The following is a 23,875-nucleotide window of genomic DNA, read 5'->3' as shown; positions in this document are numbered from 1 at the left end:
CTGTGAGGTAGGGACTTTTTCTCTAAAAAGGACAGGTGGATGTGTGCAGAGCGCAGAGCGCCAACCTGACTTTGGAAGACCAGGGTCCTGCCTCCCTGACACTCACTTGCTGTGTAACCGCGGGCCAGTCCCTTTCCTCTTTGAACCTTGGTTGCCCCTTCTGAAGTTCAAGAAAGACAGGGGCGAAAACCCTTGAGTTCCTGGCTTGAGAAAAAGAGGAGATTGGTGGGAACAGCCCAGCCTTGAGAGCCAGAACCGACAGCTTACTCTCTTTCCTGCCCTGGGGACCAGAAATAGAGTCTCCTGGGACTGCGGGTGCAAGGCTGCACACGAACCATGAAGCTTCTGACATGAGGGTGGCTCATGTCAGGATCTGACCTGCAGCCCTGCCTTCCTGGAGCCTCTGTCCTCTGGGCTCATTTCTCTCTCCCCCTTACTTCTCACACAGGAGAGGCCCCACTTACGTGGGTGGTAAAGCCAGAGAAGAAAATCAGAGTCCCTAAAGCTCCCCAGGTCACCAACAGCATGTGAACCCAGCTAGCCCAGCACAGCTGCCTGCATCAGGGGCCTGGGGCCATGTGGAGACCAGGAGATGCCTGGCCCATGAAGAGAGGGGCTTGGATTGATGGAGAGGAGGGAGGGGCGCAGTCCCCGTGTGCCATCAGTCCCTTGCCTGGTGGTCTGATTTGTCACTAACGAGGTTCCTGATCCCCAGTTTCCCAGGAACTACAGCTAAGACCTGACCTCTCTTGGGGCCCATGTGGAGGGTGCCCGAGCCAACCCCGCGTGAGCGCCTGTTAGGGTGGTGCCCACCAGCAGGGGGCACCCCAGCAAGGACCCTTGACAGGGAGGGGGAAGAGAGCAGCGGGGCTTACAGAAATAAAAGACAAAGTAAAAAACTTAAATGACTCAAAAAGTTCACCAGCTTTCTTGACTCAGACCAGCTTTCTTCCCTCTTATAAACTCATGCTGCCACTTCTAAAGGGACCTTGGCTCCTCAGAGCTGGTGCTTCCCCCTGAGAGGGCAGTGCCTCTCCTTCCAGAGACCTTGCCCATCCCTCTCCTGCCTGGCCACATCAGGAGGAGGCCCCCTCTTGCCGCCCACCCCCTCAGTACCTGCCCCAGGGGGCACCTGCCAAGGAGGGAAGGGTGGCCTTGGCCCCACAGCCCAGCCAGAAATAGCTCGGCTGGCATCACAGCGGTGCTGCCTTTCATGGCATTTGTTTTTGTCAGTAATGCCCAGATGTGGCAAATGCTGCTGGTTTCCACTTTACAGTGACGACATAAGACTCCTTTTCAAAATATAGACATTTAAGCAAACAAACAGAAACAAAAAGATGAGTCCCTTTCAAGAGGAGGACCAAGGTGGGGACAGCAGGCAGATGCTGTGAAGGGGGCAGCCATGGGGAGGGCAGTCCTGGCCCCACCCCTGCTCGGAGGCCCTGGACACCCAGCACCTGACCTGCAGTCTGGCTCCTCCTCTGCCCCTGCAACCAGGCCTCCAACCACTGAGTCCAGCTGGGGCCCTGGCACAGGACCCTCACGACGGCACCAGCCCATTACAACTCCTGCTATGTAGCGTCTGCTCCTTTGAGGCCCTCCGCTCACCTTGGTCCCTGCCAGGGGCAACCGGGCACTGCGGTACCATGTGCCCCCTGCAGGGTGTGCTCAGAGGGCATCTTGAGGACCGCAGGACATCCCGCCCAGGACCTCACCTCGCAGGTTCTTGACGAAGTCCTCCAGCTTCATCTTGCGCTCGGGCTTGACGTTGGGGCTGTACATGTCCGTGTTGAGCAGGATGATGGCGAAGGCCAGGATGAAGATGGTGTCCGGGTTCCGGAACTGCCGCACCACCCCGGGGTTGCAGATGCAGTAGCGCTGGCTGCAGGGAGGGACTGCTTCAGCCAGGGCAGAGGCGCAGCCAGCCAGGACTCACGCCGAAGCTGGCCACTGCCTCTGAACTGGTAAATGGGGAGGACGTTTGTCCCAAGAGCTGGCCCTGACTGTCCACTGCTCCTTCTTACGTTCTGTCCTGCCACCTGCCCCCACTCCCCTGCCCATTTCAGCTGGCACAGGGCTGCTCAGGGTGTGAGAACCACACACCTAAGTCTCAGTCAGAGCTGAGTTCTGGCCAGTAGGGGGTGGGCCCCTTCAAGGCTGTGCCTGGAGGCAGGCCCTGTGCCCTCCACACTCTGCCTGCCTGGAACAGGGGAGTGACGGTGGGTAGTAGACCTGTCCCCGGAGACCTCGAGGTGACAAGAGGCCAGGCCTCCTTCACACCACTTCAGAGGGTGGATTTTAGCCAAGGCAGCTGTGGCGTCTCTGCTGCAACAACTGGACAAACTGCCTCGCTAACACATTGCCTCGAGGAGTCACCTGCTCACTGTCCTCACTGCCTCCAACACGCCCCCTGCACCACCTCTCCACTGGTGACCTTGTAGATGGGTGAGTGGGTGGGGCAGGGATGGAGAAGAGGAACCGGATGGGGCATCATGATGGAGGCCCACATCCTGTGGGCAGCAGTCATCTGAACTCAATGTGGGCTTCGATTCCGTCTTCCCTTTTAAGTGCTGCCCCCTCAAGGAAGCCCTCCTGGATGGAATGCTCCCCTCCAGGGCCCAGGGTTTCCCCCTCTGTGACCTTGCTTCTCTTGGCCCCATCACCCTTGCTGAGCCCAGGGGACTGGGTCTTCCACATTCAGCATGGGGCACAGAGGCCCTCCACAGCAGTGTGCACAGCATCCTGGGAAAAGACAGTGCAGGGACAGCCCACTGCAGGCTCTCTGGGGTGCCAGGCACTGGGTAAGTGTGCCCACACGTCCTGGGTAGTTTAACCCTTCTACCCCCTCCAGGGTAGGTGCCTTCATCATCCCTCTCTACAGGAGAGGAAGTGAGGCACAGAGAGGTTAAGTAACCAGAGCAAGGTCACACCGCTAGTAAGCGTGTCGATGTCATAACCAAGCCCTCTGTATCACTGAGGGAGCGTGTGTCCCTGTGAACACAAAGACAGATGGACTCATGAACCAATGAGGATGTGGAGGTGCATAAAGACCCTCCAGGCCCTGGTTCCAGCACTGACCACACAGCTCCTGGCACCCAGGGCCCTTTTCCTGCCTGATGCCCACCTCACCTGCCCAGCTCTCACCTGAAGGCCTCAATCAACCGCTCCACCTTCTGAGCCTCCCCCTGGACCCGGATGTGTGCCTGGAACTTGCGGAGGGCTTCGTCCAGCTCCATGGCAGAGAAATCCATCTCGTCTACCACGCAGCTGCAACGAGATACAAAGGCTTGGTCTGTGCCCCTGGCCCTCCTTCCCAGCCGCCACAGCAGGGGATGGAGCACAAGGGGTCAGCGCAGGGAGGCCCGAGAGCAAGGGCAGGAGCTGTGGAGGCCTGGGCCCTGCAGCCTCTGTGTCCCAGGCAATCCCTCACATCAAGGGTTTCCTGGGCATCTTTGATGGGCTCTCAGTGGGTCCTCATCTGTTGACCCCACAAGGAGGGTAGAGATGGGAAGGTCGCAGGTAGCAAGCAAGTCTCACCATGGTACTACCCCCAGCACAGCCTGGTCCTGCCTCTGATGGGGACCCATGAACAGGGAGGGTGGGCCTGCACCAGGGACCCTTGCAGGAGGCTCTGGCACCCAGGGCACCTGTTTGTAACGAAGCTGTAACCACCCCGCTGGGGCTGCAGAGGCCTCGGCTGTGGGGGCCTAACCCCCCTCCCAGGGCTCCCTTCCACTGGAGTGATGCTCTGAGCCAAAGCCCTTAGGAGAAAGGTGGGGGTGGGGACCCCACAGGACGATCTGCTGACCAGTATCCGAATAGGATGCCTGTTGGGGGGGGGGGTCCCGCTACTTCCTGAGGCTGCTGCTATTTTCTGATCTGAGGAGAACAATGCCCGGATTTCCTACAGGCCAGGAGCAACTTGGAGGGGGCGTAGGGGAGCAGGGGTGGCTGTAGGGGAGGGGGCTGGACTGGACAGTCTTGGGCCCTATTCACCCAAGCAGAGCTATCTGCTTTCCTTGGATGGTTCCTCCCTGGTTTTGGGAGGGCGGGGGGGGCGCTAACCATAGAAACAGTGTGACCCCATCAGAGGTGGGGGTGAGGGAGAGCAGCCCAGATAGCACAGATGCCACCCATGCCAGGCACCGCCAAAGCCCCAGCGGGCTCGCTGCCTCTGTGTTTGCATGTGACTGAATGCTTGTGTGTGCAGATGTACGTGCATGTGGGGGGGTGAGGCGCACATCCAGACCCCCCCTACACCTCGAGCCTGGGTCTGCTCAGCTGTGAAATAGATGCTGCAACCCCGCCCACCTCCTCCAGGGGAAGCCCAGAGGAGACAGGTGCGAGTGGCCAGGCTGCCTGCCCACTGGGGGCTGAGCAAATAGGAGACATCGCTGTGGTTACTGAGGGTCAGTCTTTATCCAGCGCTAATTCTGCTCCTGGCTACTACCCGGGTCATGCATCCCACATGTAGCTGCCTGGGTCAGACGTACAATTACAGCAGACCTGGAGCTGTGCCCCCAGGGCAGGCAAAGGGGAGCAGGACACCGGTTTCAAGCCAGCCTGATGCTGACTTGGTTCCTCATCTGCAGAAGGGGTTTTGATGCCCCGACACCCATACCGGGGGTGGGGGCAAGATAGCCTGCATGGAGAACCTGCCTAGTGAACACAGGTCTAAACATGATGCTTTTCTATGCAGAAGTCTTGGGGACTATGGGGGATGTGGGAAACTTGCAGGCAGGACTGCTCACGACCGCCAGCAGTTCCCAGGGAGCTGGAAACCTGCTTTTCTGCAGTGTTCTCAGGGTCTATAGCCGCCAGCTTGGCCAGACCATCACCCCCATCTCCCACCAAGACAGGGAAGAGGAGGGGGCAAAGCTCAGGCTGGCACCCCTCCTGCTGTCCCTGCAGGAGGTGAGCACAGAGGCACCAGGCCAGGGGAAGGGCCAGCCCCAATGGACAGGCTCGAGGTGCCAGGGTGCTAGCCTGTTCATGTGGCAGTGGGGGTATGCATGTGTCTGGGAGCCAGAGGACAGGAGGACCGCTGTGGGTCCCAGCGGTGGGAGAGCCTGGTGGTGTGTGTCTGCGCCTCTCCAGCCTGACTCACTCGAGCACGTCGCGGTTGAACTGCTTCTGCCGGTTGCCCAGGAACTCCCCGATCATCTGGCGACTCAGGCCCTTGCGCTGCAGCAGGAAGTGGGCCACTCCCACCGGTGTGTCGGGCACGAAGCCGCGCTCGATGAGGTACTGGATGCCCTTCTCGGGCTTCCTGGGAGGACAAGAGACAGACTCAGCCAGGCGCCCAGCCCCGCCCCAGCCTTTGCTCCTCTCCCCCTCTGTAGCACCCTGTCCTGTCCCACCCTGAGCCCAAAGAATGGGGGAACTGGGACTGCCTGGGCCCTGCACCAGGCTGGCCCAGCCGGGAGCAGGTACTGGCATGGCCCCCCCTCGGGCAGCACACACTGGCCACCCGAGAACCATCTCTGACACTGCTAAGCACGTGTCTGAAGACCCTACTCATCCGACTCCCTTGGTTCCCACACTACCCTTTGGGGTTGGCACGCTCCTTGCATGTGCCGCTTAAGAGTTGGACAGTGTGACCTCACTGGGGCTGTGACTGCCCTTGTTGTGGGACCTGTGTGCTGAGTTAATGCAGTAGGCCACCTGGAGAGATGCATGTGTTGAGCACCGTGACAGTTTAGGATTGACCTTGATCCACAGCAGAGGAGATGGAGGCACAGCCAGGAGGGTGAGGCAGGGCTGGCCCCACAGGGCTGAGCATCCACTTGCGCCAGGGCCAGCAGTCCCTTCCTCCTTGTGGTCCTGCACCATGGTGCCCGCTCAGCTGACCTTATGGGGAGGCATGACCGGCTGCTCCACACATGTGACCCTTGGAGGTGGTGTCCTCCGCTGACAAGCCCAGAGCCTTGGATGGGCCTGAGGGGCGGTGGAGCCCTGGTGGAGCCCTGGGTACACCCAGCATCCTGCCCATTGCCCTAGATGGCAGAGTTGGGTCAATGTTCTGCTGTGCCCTGGGCATGAAGAGGAGGGCAGCATCCACCAGCCATGCTGCTCCCACTGATGGTGGGTCCCACAGATGCCATATTTCCATGGGTAGGCCAACTTCTCGCTGGCTGCAAGGAGACCCTGCTGTTTTCTTTTCTTTCAGCTGAGCCCACAGCACACGGAAGTTCCCAGGCCAGGGACTGAACCTGCCCATGGCAGTGACCTGAGGCACAGCAGTGATAATGTTGGATCCTTAACCTGCTGAACCACCAAGAACTCTGACCCTGCTATTTTCAGCCCAGGTGGCCATACACCCTCACCTTACACTTGGGAGCTCAGAAGGGAGTGAATGAGTGACTGCTGGAGGCTTGGGTTCTGGGATGGAAGTGGTGATCAAGTGGCTCTGCTCTCCCACGTTACTGGTCCTGCCACGGCTCTCGGGTCTCCAACCAAGAACCTCCTCATCACTAGCTCCACGGCAGCCTCCACAGCACCCCGGCCCACACCTGTGCCCTCCCCCCACCACCACGGTAGCCCAAAGACATGCTTTCTTTGACCCACAACTGTTAATAAAAAGAATTCCAGTTAGTTGCCAGCGCTTAGAAACTGGGAGAAGATGTGCACACCCTTCTGGACTGGAGGGCCACGGGGCCTCTCCAACTCTGGTGCCCTCGTCACCCATCCATGCAGGACTATCTGGGCCCTGCAGCCCAGCCTCCTCTTGCCGCCCTGGGGTGGCTGCTTCCTGCTCTGGTCAGCTGCCCTCTCCTGTGTTCACATGGATGTCAGGCAGCATTAGGGATGACCAGGGCCCCTCTAGGAGCCCGCAGCCCAGCGGGAAGGGCAGGCTGTGCTGGGGCCACGGGCAAAGAGTGACCTCCCTGACCACAATCAGCCACTGTCCTGGACACCGTGGATGTGGGTCCCTTGCCATAGGACTGTGTTGGCCCCATCTGCTCTCAGCAGTGCAGTGAGGCCCTACCTGCCCAGGTGTGCTCTGCTGGGTGGGGCCCTGGATCCAAGGGCCCTGAGAGGACTGGAAGAGCCCACATGTCCTGTGGATGTGTCACACACAATGGCATGCTGCCACCCACCTGCCTCTCCTCAGGCTGAGGCTGTGAGGCAGGGCCTGTGGGGCTGTGAGAACCCCACGGCACCCGGGGGCCCCATGGAAAGGAGCCGCAGCCCATCTGGTCCCGAGAGAGAGCCTCGATGAGGAGGGGACATGGCAAGGTGGGGAAACTCACTTGGTTGTGGCAAAGCCCATCCCCACTGAGCAAACTGGGTCACTGGGTTGCCTCCAGGCCAGGAGGTGGTGGGGCTCGGCCCCCGGTCTCCCCCTTCCCTTCATGGGCTTGGGCTTGAACTTGGAAGAGGTACTGACTGGGGCCCGGATGACTGCAGCCTCAGGGGCCAGCAGGAGCCCAGTGTGCACAGTGAACGCCTGGCGGAAGAAACAGCGTGCTGTGCCCAGGATGGGGCCAACGGGACTCGGGGAAGGGCTGCCTTGGCCTGTGTCTCCAGGACTCTGCTCTAGAACCTTCAGGGCCACCCAAGCCTACACGACAAGTTCCAGCTCCTTGCCCTTCATCCACTTTTTTTTTTTTTTTTTTTTTTTTAGGGCCGCACCTGCAGCAAATGGAAGATCCCAGGCTAGGGACCAAATCGCAGCTGCAGCTACCTGCCTATGCCACAGCCACGGCCACTCGGGATCTGAGCTATGTCTGTGATCTATACCACAGCTCACGGCAACACCAGATCCTTAACCCACTGAGGGAAGCCAGGGATCAAATCCACAACCTCACGGTTCCTAGTTGGATTCGTTCCCATTGCACCACAACGGGAACTCCTTCATCCACTTCTTTATTCCCTCCAGAAGTTCACTGCGTGCCTCCTCTGGGCCAGGGCAGTGCTGGCACATCTGTGGTCCGAAGTCCCTGCCTTGAACATGCACATCCTACCTGGAGCACAATAGGGAGGGAGATAAACTCTAGGACAGAGGGACACTTGCAGGCATGGCTCAAAGCCAGCTCTACTCTCTGGCTGGGTGACCTAAGTAAGGCAAGTCACTTAACCTCTCTGTGCCATCTGTGTAGTGGGGACAGGGACAGTGCACACAGCAGAGCTATTGTGAAGAGTAAATGAGTTGGTGCCTCTGAGCCCTCACAAAACACTGTTGGTTCTATAGCTCTAAGAAAAGGGTTAGCACCAGGCAGAGTGAGACCAAGGGGAAGCCACAGTGATGCAGGAGGCGTGGCCTTTAGGTGGATGGGGCAGGGAGGGACCGTCCAGCAAGGCCTCCCTGGGGAGGCGGCACTGAACCTGGAGCCAGGAAGAGGGTCCCTGGGCACAGGAACAAACAACACAAAAGCCTTCCTGGACACATGACAAGACGCAGCCTGGAAAGGCTGGGTAACTGTGCTCCAGGCTGTCCAGCCAGGGAGAGAGCCAGCCTTTTTACCCCTTTGCTCTGAGACACCCCTAGAGTTCCACTCCAGGCCCCACACTCCTACCAAGGCCGCAAACCCACTTTGGCCACCTGTGGAGCCAGCCCTCCCCGGATGCCCCTAACTCCCCTTTCTCTAGCCTTTCTGACCGCCACCCTCTGGCACCCAGCGTCAGTGAGCTGCAGAGGCCACCCTTTCACTGTCTATAACTGACCCACCTCCGCATCCGGGCTGCTGGGCCCCTGTCTGCAGGGCCAGTGAGTACCCTTGGCCATCCCCGGGGGCTGGCTGGCGGGCTTCTCTCGCCTTGGCTGTGAAGGGCCAGCATGGGCGGGCCACAGCAGGGCTTCCCGCCCTGGCATCTCTTGTCCTTGGCTGCAAGTAGTCAGTGTGCAAGCTCAGGGCCTTGTGAGGGTTACGAGGCTGGCTCTGTACCCAAGGACCACCCACTTGCTGGAATGCTCTTCTCCCAGCAGAGCCCGGACAGGCCACAGCAGGCTGTTTTCAGTTGCTATAGCTGAAAAGACGAGGACATGGGTGTCTGCCCAGCACCTCCCTTCTGGGCACCCAGCTGGCCTCCGGATTTCTCACACACCCCTGCCTAGAGCTCCGGCCCCAGTCCCTGCAGGCTGACCACAGTCCCAGCCTGGTCGATCAGAGCCCTGCTGACCACAGAGATGGTCTTCCTGCCGGGCTACCATAAGGCTGGACCACAAGGCCCGACTGCTGGCCGCCCTCCTGCCCTGGTGGGGGGATCACAGGGCATGGCCAAGAGATGCCCTCAGGCCCACAAACCAGGAAATCCTCTTTGATTGGATTCCCACCCCACACCATGGAGAAGGACCTGACTAACAGAGACCAACACAAGGGTCTGTGCAGACACCTGCAGGGCCCGAGGGTCCTCCGAGGAGGGGCGTGGTCAAGCTATCCACGTGCTGCCCTCAGACTGGTTGAGGGGGCAGCTGGGCTCACCAAGTTCAGCGCTCAGAGAATCCCATATGTCTTCAAGTGCCCTTCAACTCAGGAATCCAGACTCGAACTCCTCAAACATCCTGCAGAGAAGCAGCCACCTTCTATCTGCTCACATACCTCCAGGGCCAGCAAGTGCGTCACCTCCTCACAATGCTTATTTTACCCAGCTTTGATTTTTTTTTTTTCTTTTTCTTATTTTGGTTGTACCCGCAGCATTCCAGACCAGGGATCAAATTTGAGCTGCAGCTGCCAGCCTATGACACAGCTGTGGCAACAGCAGATCCTTAACCTACTGTACCAGGCAGGGGATTGAACCCAGACCTCCGCAGCAACCTAAGCCACCACACAGATAATGCAGGATCCTTAACCTGCTGCACCACAATGGGAACTCCCCTATCCATCTCTGAATTCTACAAAGTTCTTTCTGATATTAGAAATCCAAGCTAGATATGGCGCCCAGAGGCTTCTTAGCACTTATCCCAGAGACAAGGTGGAAGAATTACTCTCTGCCCCTCGTACACTGTTGGAATGTAAGCTGGTGCAGCCACTATGAAAAACAGTATGAAGGTTCTTTAAAAAACAAAAAACTGGGTTACCATAGGATCCAGCAATCCCACTCCTTGGTACATAACCAGAAAAAAATCAAAAACTCTAATTAAAAAAGACACATGCACTCCATTGTTCACAGCAGCGCAAGTAACAATAGCCAGGACATGGAAACAACCCAAGGGCCCGTCAACAGGCTTGAGAAAATATGGTGTATATACATGATGGAATACTACTCGGTCATAAAAAAGAATAAAATAGGAGTTCCTGTTGTGGCTCAGCAGTAATGAAGCCAACTGTCTTCCATGAGGATGCAGGTCTGATCTCTGGCCTTGCTCAGTGGGTTAAAGATTGATATTGCTGTGAGCTGTGGTATAGGTTGCAGATGTGGCTCAGATCTGGCATCACTGTGATCATGGTGTTGGCTGGCAGCTGCAGCTCTGATTTGCCCCTAGCCTGGGAACTCCCATATGCTATGGATGTGGCCCTAAAAAGAAAAAAAAAAGGAAAAAAAGAAAGAAATAATGCCATTTGTAACCACATCGGTAGATCTAGAAAATATTATACATAGTAAGTCAAAGACATATACTTTACAATATCACTTAAGTGTGGATTCTAAAAAATACAAATGAATCTACATACAAAACAGAAACAAACTCACAAAGAAAACAAACTCATGGCTGCCAAAGGGAGAAGGAGGGAGGGACAAATTAGGAGTATGAAATTAATGGGAACCACTGCTATATGTAAAATAGATAAGAAATAGGGATTTACTGGAAAGCCCAGAGAATTATATTCGATATCTTATAATAACCTATAATGGAATATAACCTGAAAAAAAAATAAACGAATCACTTTGCTGAACACCTGAAATCAACACAAAACTGTAAATCACCTATACCTCAATTTGAAAAGAATTACCCTCTGGCACAGCTGGATGCTTGGTGGGGCCAGCCCAGCACTGCCTTCCTCCCTGAGACACTTGGCAGCTACCCCCGTCCCCAGACCTGGGACAGGGCCAGGGACCCCCAGGGCTCTGAGGGTGGTATGGGCCACCAGTCAAGGGGTGGCTCATGTCGAGAGGAACAGGACCCCAATCTCCAAGACCCAAATCAAACTACTCCCAAAAGGTCCAGTCACTTGACCTGTCAGCATCACTGGCCCCAGACATGGTATCACTTGGGGGCTGGCATTTCTGGCTCTGCAGCAGCCACACTTCACAGATTACCATGAGGACTGGGTGAGATGTTGCGCACAAGGGGCTCAGTGCTGGCTGGCATGTTACTCATCTGCCCAGACTGTCTGTCACCATGCCTTTTTCACTGGTTACGATGAACACGTTACATGTAAAGCCAGCAGCTCAGGAGCCCAACCCCAACTCTGCGCTGACCACACAGCTGCCTGAGCCCCTGGCCTGCTGACCTCCAGGGATGTTGGAAGGGTGGCGCCTCAGGGCACCTCAGTCTGGCCACAAGGCTCCCTGGCCCCTCCTGTAGGCAGTGGGCCCTGGGCAGGGGCTGGGTGGAGGAAGCCCTGTCTCAAAGCACAGGCCCAGGGCCCAGTCAACAGCTCTGAGTCTCAGCAGGGGCCCTGGGGCACCTGCTTACATGCTCCCCAGACACGCTGTGTCCACTCCTTTCCAAGGGCTCTGGGGAGGAGAACAGTGGTCCAGAGATGGGAGAGAACTGGTCTGGCCCTGCGACAAAACTCCCCTGGGGTCTGAGCACCTGTACCTAGGCCAGAGGGCAAGCGTGAGGAGCATGAAAAAGAGGAGCAGGGCATGAAGAGGGCTGTACCCCAGTGGTGTGTGGTTGCAGGAGCAGGTCCCTCTCTGGGCATCAGGTGACAAGCGGAGGAGGTCCTGTCAAGTGTCCTTTTGGGCTGGGGGGCACAGACCCAGCTCCTGCCACTATGGTGGCCCCAGGACCACTGCTCCAGGGCTGGCTGGCCTCCTCTGAGCGTGTGGCTCTGCTCCTGGGCTCTCAGAGTACACATGTGGCCCAGTGAGCAGTGGGGTGTGGAGGGTTACTCACAAGGCAGTAGTACCTGCACCGGGTTTTAAAAAGGGTTCAGGAGTCAGGTGGAAGAGGTGTGAATCCCAGTCCAGCCACCAACCAGCTGTGTGACCCTGGGCTGGCTGCCACCCAGCATCTCAACTCATTGATCCGCAAGGTGGTTTAGTACCAGCCCATTCCCTGTGGTCTCCTGGAAACACACCGTCAGCACATGTGGGCATCACGGCACTACCCCTGGGTTTTAGGCTGCTCTGCCACTAGGCCACCTGCTGGTGGCCAAGCCTGAAGCTGGAACCTCCCACTCTCCCCCACAGGTCAGGACAGCTGCATCCACAAGCATCCTCGATGGAGGCTGCGGGCAAGCTCTTGGTTTCAGTCTCTAACCCTTACCAGGCCCCAGGGTTGGGGCGGGGGAATCGGGGGGAGGCAGGAAACACACACCTGGTTTCCAGGCACGGCCAGTAGGGCTCAGGGCACTGCACGGAGCAGTCCCTGCAGTGCAGCAGAGGTGGCTGAAACCCCTCTGCCCGAGGCTCCTGGACCCGCGCCCTGCCCCCAGCACTGTGAGCCAGATGTGTGGCCCTGGAGCCTGGGAAAGGCGGGTGCTGAGAGGCACATCTGGGTGCCAGGCAATGGGACACCTCCTCCCACCAGGATGTGTACTTTCTCGGGTTTCCTTTGCTTTGTCTTTCCTCCTCTCCCTGGCTGGCGTGCTCTCTGCTTTGGAGACGTCTCCAGACCCTCCACATACCCTTTGGCTTGCGGGGGTGGGGTGGGGGCTGTGCTGGAAAGCTCCCTCCTGGGAGCGGGTGGGAACCAAGAGCTGTTTGGAAGGCAGCCTGGACCTTGGGTGATGGTGGGGGCTGGGAGTGGGGGAGATGGTGGGGAGAGAGAACTACGGGGAGCAGAGGGGGGCACTGCAGAGGTAGGGGTGGAGAGGGGGTGCAGGGCGGGGAAGGGAAGGGACAGAAGTACCAAGGTAGGGCCTCCTGAGGAGGGAGCTGAGGCCTCGGGCAGCAGGCTGCTCACTGTCCACCAAGACTTCCGCTCTCAGTCATCCTGGGTGGAGGCTGCAGTGCCCACTTAGGGTCAACAATCTCCCAGCTTTGCCTGCCTCCCCAGAGGCCTTGGCTTCCACCCCCCCTGGGTCAGACCACCAACCCCACTGGGCCTGGTGAGGCTCAGGGGAGACAGCTGGTTGGCACAGGTCACTGGGAGGGCTTCAGGAACTGAAAAGCTGCAAATCTGTGTGAGGAATGGGTCTTTGGAAAAGTAGTTTCTCCTTCCATCCCCTGACAACTGGAGAGAAAACCAAGGTGAGTGAGGAGGAGGTAGTGCCTGTCATTTTCACCGTGGGTCTCCCGTCCCCATCTGCCCTGAACACTGCTCAGAGCTGCCTGCTGCCAGCCTGCCCTGTGCTCTAGGCCTGTGCTGCCCATCGGCGAGTTCTGTAGCAAGAGACTGTCCCGGATCCGTGCTGCCAGGGATGCAGGCACCAAGCACGTATGGCTGGTGGGCACCTGCGCTATGGCTCACAGCCCGAGGAGCATGACCAACGGTAGTTACCATTTATTTAGCATATGGAAGTTCCCAGGCTAGGGGTCGAATCAGAGCTACAGCTGCCAGCCTACACCATAGCAACGCCAGATCTGAGCAGCGTCTGTGACCTACACCGCAGTTCACAGCAACGCCGGATCCTTAACCCACTGAGTAAGGCCAGGGATTGAATCCACAACCCCATGGTTCCTAGTTGGATTCATTTCTGCTGCACCACAATGGGAACTCCCCGACATTAGTTACCTTTAACTTCAATTTAAACACCATCTGTGGCTGGATCCCACCGTCTGTCCCTCAACGTGTAAAAGGGTGGGGTCCCCCTGGCTGGAGAGGCTCCAGTGAAAAGTCCACCAGGGTTTTTCATGGTCTTAACGAGCCCATTCTATAAACTCCGTGGAGGAATAACTACCAGTAAGAACCAAGGCCACTTTTATAAAGAACAAAAGAGGGGTTCCGTCCTAACGAGAAAACATTAGACTCAAAGTCTGATGGTGGCAGGGGAACAAAGAGACCCTCTGCCCACAAGTGTGGAGCTTCACCAAGATCCTTACTCTATTCACGGACAAGTCCCAGGGCCCTAACGCAGGGCCTGCAGTGCAGCAGGTATTCAATAAATATTTGCCAAGTGAACGAAAGGGTCCGACCACAGACCCTGTTCATGGAGGAATTAGATGGGGTTTCAAGTCAACACAGAAAGGACCTATTCAAGAAACTGCTTGGAGGCAAAGGGCAAATTCACACAGACTAACAAAAGCTTCACCCCTCATCGTGTACCATTGTCCAAACCAAACGCCCAGTTAGAATCCTAACTGGATATACAACTGGACTATGAAAGTCCTGGAGAAAATACCTTAAAACTCTATTATGACCTGGGCCAGAGTCTTTTAAAATAAAACACTAAAACCCAAAAAGACATGGATGAACTGACTAGTTAAAATTTAAAATATCCCGTTCAGCATGGTGATAACAGTATGTATCACATATTTGGAAGTTACCAGGAGTAGATTTTAACAGTTTCCATCGCAAGGAGAAAAAAACTGGTAAACCATGTGTGATACTGGATGTTTCAGATTTATTGTGGTAAAGATTTTGCAATGGATACAAATATTGAATCATTACGTTGTATACCTGAAACTAATGTCTTATGTGTCAATTTTATTTCAATAAAAAATGCAAAAAACCCAGTAACTTCTGTTAGAACAAAAAAAAAGCATAAACAAAGTTAAAAGATGTATAACTAAAAAACCACTGAATGGTACAATTTATAAGGGTAGTTTTAGGGTGTATGAATTTTATCTCAGAAGTAAAAAGGACCAAAAAAAAGTGATGGACCTGAAGAAAATATTTGTAATTGCAAAGGACTAGTATTCCCATATATAAAGAACTACTATTAAATTAAAAAGACAACTAACAGGAAAATGGGTAAAAAACATGAATGGGCATTTTATAAAGGAGAAAACCTAAATGGCTACAGGACACACACATGGATGCTCTGTCTTAGAAGGAGGCAGGGAAACCCAAATCCTAACAAATGAGACACTATTTCTAGGCTGTGACAGGTGGTGGGAGAGCACACTGATGCTGTCCAGCGTGTGGGACATAGGAGCTCTTGGATCCAGCTGCAGTTTCTATTTCAATGAGCAATGTGCCATGTGAGGCTCCCAAGCCCCCAGTTCTGCTCCCCAGAGGCTCTCAGGAGCAGCTGGGAAGGGCAGATTCACGCTCCCTCTCATATCCGTGCTAATCATGAAAATGGAGCACGGATAAGTACACATGGACCCCACGCAGCAGCACAGGAACTTGATGGTCCACAGCACCAACAGGGATGGTCTCCAACAGCCACAGTGTGCACGGCCCTAGGCCCAGGTAATGTCAGCAGGGGCCATGGAGATAGCCTGGCGCTGTTCCGAACACTCTACACACATGCTCAGTTCCTGCACACCCTGCAAAGTGGATGCTCCTAAGCGTAGCACCATCCTGCAGGCACGGCCTCAGTGGCAGAGGCTGCACTGCCCAAGGGTGTGCGGAGGGACATGCCTGGAGCTGTGCTCCAAACCTCACATGCGCAGAAATAGACCTGGGGTCGGGGGGGTGCTCCAGATTGACAGCAGAGGGGATGGTGTCCGCTCCAGGCCTACTTTCTCTACGGAGAGCAGAGAGCGTGTTCATGCATTACAGGTGTAACTTAAAGACTGATGGAGCCAGAAAGACACTACCAACACTAAGGCCACTTGGATGTAGGAGACAGCTGTTCTGGCCTCCAGTGGTCCACTCAGCTGGGACCCCCACATCAGGACACCACGTCTGTCAGGGATGAGGGAAGCTCAGGCCCTGGGGGCCCCCAGGCTGTCCCAACCTCCCCCCCAAAGGGCCCAAGGTGATCCGGGAGCCGGCTGTGCCCAGAGGCAGGTGGCGGCAGGCCTTTTGGCCAGAGCTCAGGATGGGCTTGACAGCACATGACCCTCCCTTCCCAGGGCACCGTTTTGGCCTCAGCTTGTGTGGCAGTGGGTCTGGTCCTGATGTGCAGATGGAAGTCTCAGCAGACAGCAGCCCTAACAGTTCTGACAGGTCCAAGACTCTTAGTTCTGAGCTGATCAAGGACCAATGAGCCCAGGCCCTGGTGGCCCCCATATGAATGCTCAGTCCCCTAACTCGCCCCCCAGCACAGGCCTCTCTGAGTTCCCCAGACAGCATTGGCACTTGCATCAAGAATGGCTCAGAAGTGTTCCCGAGTCTCTCCGTGTAGAAGAAGAAGCAGAGAGCAGGGAAGTACAGCAGCTGTGTGACAGAAAACACCAAGCAGGCTAGCCACGTCCCCTGCATGTCCCCAACCTTGGAGTTGGCGTATGGTGACCTCAAATCTGGAGGCCTTGTAGATGGAAATGATGAGAAACTGGAGGTTTAATAACCAGAGCCGGCCAGCGTCCTTTCCCGGGGAGTGCTCAGGCCTCCTCCTCCTCCACTTGCTATTTTCAGCCACGCTAAGAATAGTCTGCTTTAAATACCAGTCTCCAGCTTAGATCTGCTCTCAGGACTGCCCCACAGCACCTTTCCAGAACCCTAGCAGAGCGGCCACTCCATGGACCTGATTCACACATCTCCCAAAGAGCATGAGACCCACCTGTGTCCTTCCCCCGCCGAGGGCCTGAATCCAGCCAACACGACCCCTGTCATGTCCTTGCTCAAAGCCCTGCGTCCCCCATCATCCAGGCAGCCAGCCTCCATAAAGCTCGTTCCTGAACCTGGGGCGCCCACCCCTCCTGCCCACTTGTCACTGAGCAGCCCCTCTTGCACCTGCACCAGGCTCCTAGGAGGAAGGCTGGCCCAGTGCCCTGCGGGCTGGCAGGTGGGCGGGCAGATGGGGACTCACTTGTTGAAGAGGTTGAGGCCGATGCGGTAGTGCCGCTTGCGGATGACATCATTGCTGAAGGCAGGTGAGTCCCAGCTGTTGCGGGTCTCCTTGTGGTAGGTCTGCTTGCTGAGCGTCTGCTCCCGCAGGCTGTCCCGGGATGAGGACTCAGAGCTGCAGTTGATGGTGTCGTTGGAGTTGGACGTGCTATTGATGCTGTCGTTGTCCCCGTCTGAGTAGTCCGACTCGGACTTGCTCTGCCTGTTGGCCGAGCCGTTGATGGCGAGGTGGCTGTCCAGGGGCCTTGGAGGCCGGGGCCGCAGCTCTGGCTCCTCCCGGGGCAGGCCCTTGGGGAGCCCGTGGGGGCCGTGCTTGGGGCTGCCTTGCTGCCCGCCCAGGCTGCGCTCATATACGCTCTGCCTCTTGAGCGAGCTGCGGTCCGAGCGGTCGCTAAGGTCCGCAGAGCTGTCGCTAGGTGGCTCGATGGTGAGCAGTGGGAGATGCTCCCCACGCAGCCGTGGCTCCTGCGGCTCGAGCGATGGTGTGCTCCGGCAGCTTGTGTCAGTGTCCCCCTTGTCGTCCTTGTGGGCCAGGGCCCAGTAGTCCTGGGCACTGCCGCCAGCACGTAGCCGCAGGTCTGACTCGGCACTGGATGGCCGGCACCCTGCTTGTGCGAGGGGCAGGGGTGGTGACAGCTCCTCCTCGTCTATGTACAGGGTGACGTCGCTGTACGAGGCTGTCATCTCGTCCAGCTGGCGGTGCTCAGCTCCGTGCAGGGCCTGTGAAGGCTCAGTGTCCCGGGCCCGCCCCCCATCGGGGGGAGGGGCCTCCTCAGTGTGCAGGCTGCGGCAGTTGAGTGCGTCATCGATGGACTCAGCCAGTGACTTCACCTGCCGCGAGAAGGCGTCCTCCAGCTCAGTGATGGCATCTGCAAAGTCGCCAGCTGGGGCGGGGGCCTTGAGGGCAGGTGGCTCGCCGAGGTCACCACACTCGGCCGGTACCAGGGTCCCCAGTGGGGAGCCCTCATCGGTCACCGAGACCTGCTTGCCCTCAAAGTAGGAGCTGTGCACCTTCTCGGGCCCCTCGAAGGAGAACTGCATCCTCATGTTGGACAGTACGATGCGGCGCGACATGCGGTTCTCAGACATGGAGCTGCGCAGACGCTCGAAGTTTTTGTTCATCTGGTACTGGCGGAAGGCCGTCTGGATGGTGCGGGCCGCATGGCGGGTCACGAGGCGGCCCCCATACTTCCGTTCTAGCATCTCCACCTGTGGGATGGGAGAGGAGGGTGAGGGAAGCTTGGGGAGGCTCAGCATCCCCCCGACCCAGGGGCCTGGGGGCCTGTGTCAGACACAGTCCCAAAGCCCAGGAAAGTAGAGAAACCCCGCATTACAGTTAAAGCAAGTGCGTTCCCTGCAGGACTTCTCAGGATCTTTAAAGGGAGGTGATTTCCCAAACTTCTTTGGCCATAGCAGCCTTGGGCAGGTACAAGTTAAGAGACCTGCCCAAGACCCAAGAAGGCCCAGGGCACCGAGCACTGGCTGCAGCCCCTAGTCCTGCATCTTTCTGAAGCATCAGCATTAGCACCTGAGCCTGCCCCTGTTAGCGGATAGACTCTGAGAAGCCTTGGACCCTGCAGCTCCTGAATCCCATCAGACCTACCTCGCAGGACTGCAGTGGGCACGGGTGAGACCCTCAGCACGTGCTGGCATAGGGAAGCGGGGGTTATAAGACCTTCGACTGCATTCCTGGGAGGTGACAACAGTCTGTGGGGTCCCCAAGTCCCTTCCCTGTACAGATGGGGAAGCTGAGGCACAGAGAAGAGACCCAACACGCCCTGGAACAACAGGGCCAGACTGCGGGCAGTTGTGGAGACAGGGACTCCCGTGTGCCACGTGGGCCTGTGAAGTCCTAGGCTCACGCCGGCCCCAGGACCCAGGACAGGACAGCCTGCTCTTTGGGACCAAAGAAAATCCAGGATAAGGGACTGGCTGGTCCGCTTGGGCGCTTGGGCAGAGTGGCACTGACGGAGGCCGAGAGGCCTCAGGTCCTGGGGAGAGAGGCGCCTGTGTCCGGGGCAGAGTGCCACACCCACATGCCAAGGCCCCTGCTGTTGGCTCTGAGGAGGACCACACCCACGCTGCTGCAGGCAGACAAGGTCCCCGCCCTGGATGGGCCCAGCCGTCCAGAGCAGACAGAGGCACACGCATAACTAAACAAAGCCAAACAGACGCTGAGCACATCCAGGCTGTGGCTGAGTCGGGGCTGCTGGGAGCTGCCTGGGGGTGGGTGGGAAGAGAGGAGGAGGGCTCAGTGTGGGTCCTGGTCCCTCGAGTCCCCAGTGGCCTCTCTCCTCTCCAGAAAGAGGCAGTACCCAGCTCAGGAAGGCCACCCATCTCAGGGACACCAGCTCTCGACAAACGCGAACGTGCCAGCCCTGCAGGGCCCACAGGTGGGGAGCGGCCAGCTGGGCAGAGTGGGCCCCTCACAGGAGAGGAGTGGGGGGCACCGGGGAGGTTGAGGATCAAAACGACTTTTCAAAGCCTGGCGGGGCCCAGAGTCAGCCAGGGCGGGTCTGTTTTTTCTCTCGCCCTGAAGTTACTGAACAGCATCCAAAGAGATGACCTCACTTCCACATCTGTAAGCAGGGTTTCTGTTTTCTGGGTTTGGAGCGGAGCTCTGAAAGCCCGTGGGGCCAATAAAGGGTCCAAGGCTGAACTCCAGGAAGCCCTCCCCCTCTCTGCCCTCCAAGGCCTGTGGTCCTGGGCCCCTCGTCAGCATTAGAAAGGGAAGGACCCATTCACTCCATGGCCCCCTCTCTCCTGCAGACTCTGGATCTCACAGAGCAGACAGTGACACTGTGCTCGAGACCCGATCCCCAGATCCGCATGGGGGAGGAGGGACTTGGGAAGGAGGGGCAGGTCCTGTGTTCCTGGCCTCCCCCAGGGCAACACGGACCCAGGCCTGCCCTTCCTCAGCCCCTTGGCCCTCACCATGGTCATTCTTCCTTCTGGGCCAGAACTGACCTGAGACCCAGTCTGAAGGCTCACTGGGGGCACAGGGGAGGGAATCCCATCAGTGTGTGATCACCTGCTATCTGTCACCCTCACTTGGCACAGCGACATCTCGTCTGCAGCGGGGCCCAGGATCTCCCCTCTTAGAGAAGTGACAGGACTGGGAGCCAAGAAGGTCACCCTCCCGTGAAACAGAAACACTGCTTCTGGGGACTTGGGCCTCCTGCTCTGACAGGAAACTGTCAGGAGATGCAGAGGCCGGAGGCCCACAAGAAAATACATGACCTCCCACTGGGCTCCTTTCACTAAACTGGGGCTTGGTTCCCCTAGACTCTAATCCCACATGGAGTCAGGCACCCTATTTCCATCTGGAAATGAAACCTGCCCTGTTCCTATTGTTATCTCGACTGCCAGGAAGCTCAGCAGAGAGTCAAATGCTCAGGGTTGCTCAGTGGCCCTTACTGTCACCTCTTTCTGGCCATCTTTTCTGCCAAGCTTGTTCTGCCTCTGGCCTTTGCACCTGCTGTTTCCCCTTTTCCCAGAAGGCCCCTTCCTCAGGCACCCGGTCCTCATACCACACTGGAGAGGTTTCCCCACACTTCACCCAATGCCGCCACCTCCACACTTGACCTCCCTCCCCTCTCTCAACAACCCTGGAGTTTCATCACCTTCTGGAATGAAACCGTCTCATTGCTGACTTGTCTCTGGTCACCTCCTGGACCATGGTGTCAGTTCAAGGGCTGGGACCACACTTCGTCCCCTGATGGCCCCCTAGCATCCAGAATAGTCTCTGGAGCTTGGTGGGCTCTGGCCTAATACACATGAGATGAAAATGAACAGCTGTGGCTACATTATGGTCACAGAAGCACATGATTACCTCCACAGGCCTCCACGAAGTTTGAACCTTTCTTGCTTCTATTTTAATGGTTCTGCTGCAGACATCTGTCACCATAAACTATTCCTGATCCACTTTGGATCTGGGTGTAACTGACACGTGGAACAGAGGCCCCTGCTAAGTGCCACAGGGCAGGGGGTTATTTGCTTCAGGCTCTTGCCACTTGCCAGCATCCCATCAGTCCCAGCTCACAGGTAGATGGATGAAGAAGATCAGTCCCAGGTCACAGGGCTGTCCAAGGTTACAGGGCAGCACTGAGAGCAGGGAGGGGGGCTGGTAGGGACTCTGTTGGGGGAAGACCACCCTGGGCCGTACCCACATTGCTCCCCAAAGCAGCCCAGGGCCACACCAAGCCCAGACCTCTGCTCCACAACAGATAAACTAGAGGACCAGAGAGCAAAGAGAGTTCAGGCTATGGCAGATGTGAGATGGGGACAGGGAACAAGGCAACTTCTGCAGCCTAGGGGCTGACGGGCCACGGGGAAGTGTCCTGGGGCTGGGCAAGGTCAGAGGTGGCAGCCCAGGTTCAGTGCCTAGGAGCTGGGGACAGGCCACAGGCTAGCCCAGACCTGCAGGCCTGCACAGTTGCTTCTGGCAGCCTGGGGGTTCTCCTGAAGGGACTTACCATCAGAGTTTCACATAAGAATTCTTATTAAAGTGCCTATTATGTGCCTGCACTCTAAGGGGCCGGGAGTGAGAACTATTCCCCCCGCCCTGATGCCAGGCTGCAGTCCTGCAACTCCCTTGCTCTGTACACGGGTGCTGACCCCATTGTGGGCGCCGGGGCCCCAGGGAGGACGCACAGACTGCAAGGAGGCAGTTTCCTAGGTGAGCATGGCGCTGCGAGCTGGAAGGGGTGTGATAGCAGCCCGGCCTTGCTGGCTGGGGACCAGCTTGCTCTCCTTCTCAAAGCACGTGCTCTTTCTGCTGTGAACTGACACCCACCCCCCTCCTCCTGCAGACCTCCGAGGCCCAGGTCTCTCCTGACCCCGGAACCTCAGTGGCTGCCACATAACCCATGTGCACTGGTGGCATCAGGAGCCCCCAGGGCCCAGCCATTCCAGCGCTTCCCTCCCGAAGCAGTCCTGAAAGCCTTTTGGGAGGAAGCAGCTGGGGTTTGGCCTGAGGCGAAGGCCACGTTGGTGGAAAATAGCACCCACCCCAGCTGTCAGGGGCGCAGACCCCTGGAGCCTCAGGCAGCCTGGCCTGAGGCCACGCAGGCACTGCTGCCTCGCCATCCTCCCCGCAGCCAATACCTACCTGCTTGTCCTGCAGGTCAGAGGAGAGCTCATAGCTCTCGGAGAGGGATCTCGAGCGCTTGATGGCCTCCTCCTCGGCCTGCTTGCGCAGGATGGAGGTCGAGTGCTGCAGCTTGGGCCTCCGCGTGCGCTGCTGCTGCCCGGGCGGCCCTGAGTACAGCCCATAGGCACCCCCCGATGTGTGCTCGTAGTGGTCCGGGCTCAGGCTGGAGCCGGGCGCCAGCGGGCCCTGGTGGTAGGCTGCGGGGCTGTCCAGCGATGTGCCCGTCTCGCTGCTGGGAGCCTCGCCCTCGACGCTGCAGAGAGACAGGAACAGGCCTGCTGTGAGCAGGACACCAGAACCCAGGACCCCACAGGTGTTCCTCCTTGCCCTCAGGCAGCTGGTCCTCCCTCTGTTCTGTGCCTTCTTAAGGCTCACCTCCCCTTGGGGAGCTCCCGCTTTCTCTGGACAACTGGCCACCTTCTCACAACTGATGCGCCTCCCTGATGGTTTTGCTCACTGTCCGTCCCCTATGGGAGAACCTTGGCACCATGTGCTCACTGAGGACTCCAGTGGCTCCAGCAGGCCTGGCACAGGGCAGGTGTTTGGTGACACTTCCTGCCCTGCAGGGGTTCCTGTTCTTTTTCTCCCTTACCATCACCTCCTGGACTGAGTAAACCACCCAGTTTGTATCAAAAGAAAATATTAATAACAATATTAACAAAAGTGACTCTTCGCTGCATACCTCCTGGGGGTCAGGCCTTGCGCTCGAGTTGGTTATGGGCTGAACTGGCCCCGCTGGCCAACATGTGCATATCTCAAGCCCCAAGCCCCCAGTGCCTCAGAACATGTCTGTATTTGGAGGTAGTCTTTAAAAAGATAATTAAGTTAGGAGTTCCCGTCGTGGCGCAGTGGTTAACGAATCCGACTAGGAACCATGAGGTTGCGGGTTCGGTCCCTGCCCTTGCTCAGTGGGTTAACGATCCGGCGTTGCCGTGAGCTGTGGTGTAGGTCGCAGACGCGGCTCGGATCCCGCGTTGCTGTGGCTCTGGCGTAGGCCGGTGGCTACAGCTCCGATTCGACCCCTAGCCTGGGAACCTCCATATGCCGCGGGAGCGGCCCAAGAAATAGCAACAACAACAACAACAACAACAAAAGACAAAAAGACAAAAAAAAAAAAAAAAAAAAAAAAAAAGATAATTAAGTTAAATTAGGTCATTAGGAATCTAATCAATATGACTAAAAGGAAAAGCGAATAGGGGATACACACACACACACACACACACACACACACACACACGCATGCACGCACGCCAGAGTGAGGGTGTGGGGAGAGGACGTTTGTCCATACACCCAGGAGGCCCCTGTAGGAACCAGCCCTATCCACACCTTATCTGGGGCTCCCAGGCTCCTGAACCGTGGGGAATACACAGCTGCGTTCAAGCCGACAGTCTGTGGTGCTGGTAGCGCCAGCTTGGAAATGAATACAGAGCTGTCTGGGCGTTTTGTCTAGAATGTAAAACCAGTCTGCAGGGGACAGATTATTAACCTCCCTTTCCAGGTGAGGAAATAGAGGCCCACGCAGCACCGGCCTTGCCCCAGGTCGCACAGGTGGAACGTGAGTAGGAATTAAAGCCCAAGGCTCCCCCACCTGCTTTGCCCTCATCCCTGGGGACATGCACATCCCTCATGTGCCAGGTGGGGGCAGGCTGGGGGATAGAGAGGGACAGCTTACTCATGCCAAACTCATGACCCCAGAAGACACAGGCCACAGAGAAAAAAGAGAAATGGAACCGAGCTTCCGGTAGCCTCTGGCAGCCTCTCCAGTAGTGCCT

General features: G+C 57.3%; 1 protein-coding gene and 1 long non-coding RNA gene across 34 annotated transcripts in view; one reads left to right on the top strand and one right to left on the bottom strand.

The window, feature by feature from the left end:
• IQSEC1 (IQ motif and Sec7 domain ArfGEF 1) overlaps nucleotides 1–23,875 on the bottom strand; it is a 334,379-nt gene that overhangs the window by 18,604 nt on the left and 291,900 nt on the right. For 31 of the 33 annotated variants that reach the window (XM_084989556.1, XM_084989558.1, XM_084989557.1 and 28 more), the window contains 5 exons: nucleotides 22,062–22,356; nucleotides 16,914–18,160; nucleotides 5,108–5,269; nucleotides 3,145–3,267; nucleotides 1,716–1,882 (listed from right to left, as the gene is read on the bottom strand). In XM_084989556.1, the coding sequence (XP_084845682.1) occupies nucleotides 1,716–1,882; nucleotides 3,145–3,267; nucleotides 5,108–5,269; nucleotides 16,914–18,160; nucleotides 22,062–22,356 (1,994 nt within the window). Of the gene's footprint in view, nucleotides 1–1,715; nucleotides 1,883–3,144; nucleotides 3,268–5,107; nucleotides 5,270–16,913; nucleotides 18,161–18,554; nucleotides 18,938–22,061; nucleotides 22,357–23,875 lie in introns of those variants that run through there. The other 2 variants (XM_084989564.1, XM_084989578.1) reach the window with 1 other exon arrangement.
• Nucleotides 16,598–23,285, top strand: LOC146397445 (uncharacterized). The gene is made up of 2 exons (XR_014823905.1): nucleotides 16,598–22,927; nucleotides 23,246–23,285. It is a non-coding gene; the product is annotated as an uncharacterized LOC146397445 (long non-coding RNA).

Source organism: Sus scrofa, chromosome 13 (assembly GCF_054392235.1).
Source record: "Sus scrofa isolate SSC_HxYL_T2T_F1_AM1 chromosome 13, Sscrofa_HxYL_maternal_Yorkshire_Landrace_v2.0, whole genome shotgun sequence".
NCBI lineage: Eukaryota > Metazoa > Chordata > Mammalia > Artiodactyla > Suidae > Sus > Sus scrofa.
This window is presented reverse-complemented; position numbering and strand designations above follow the sequence as displayed.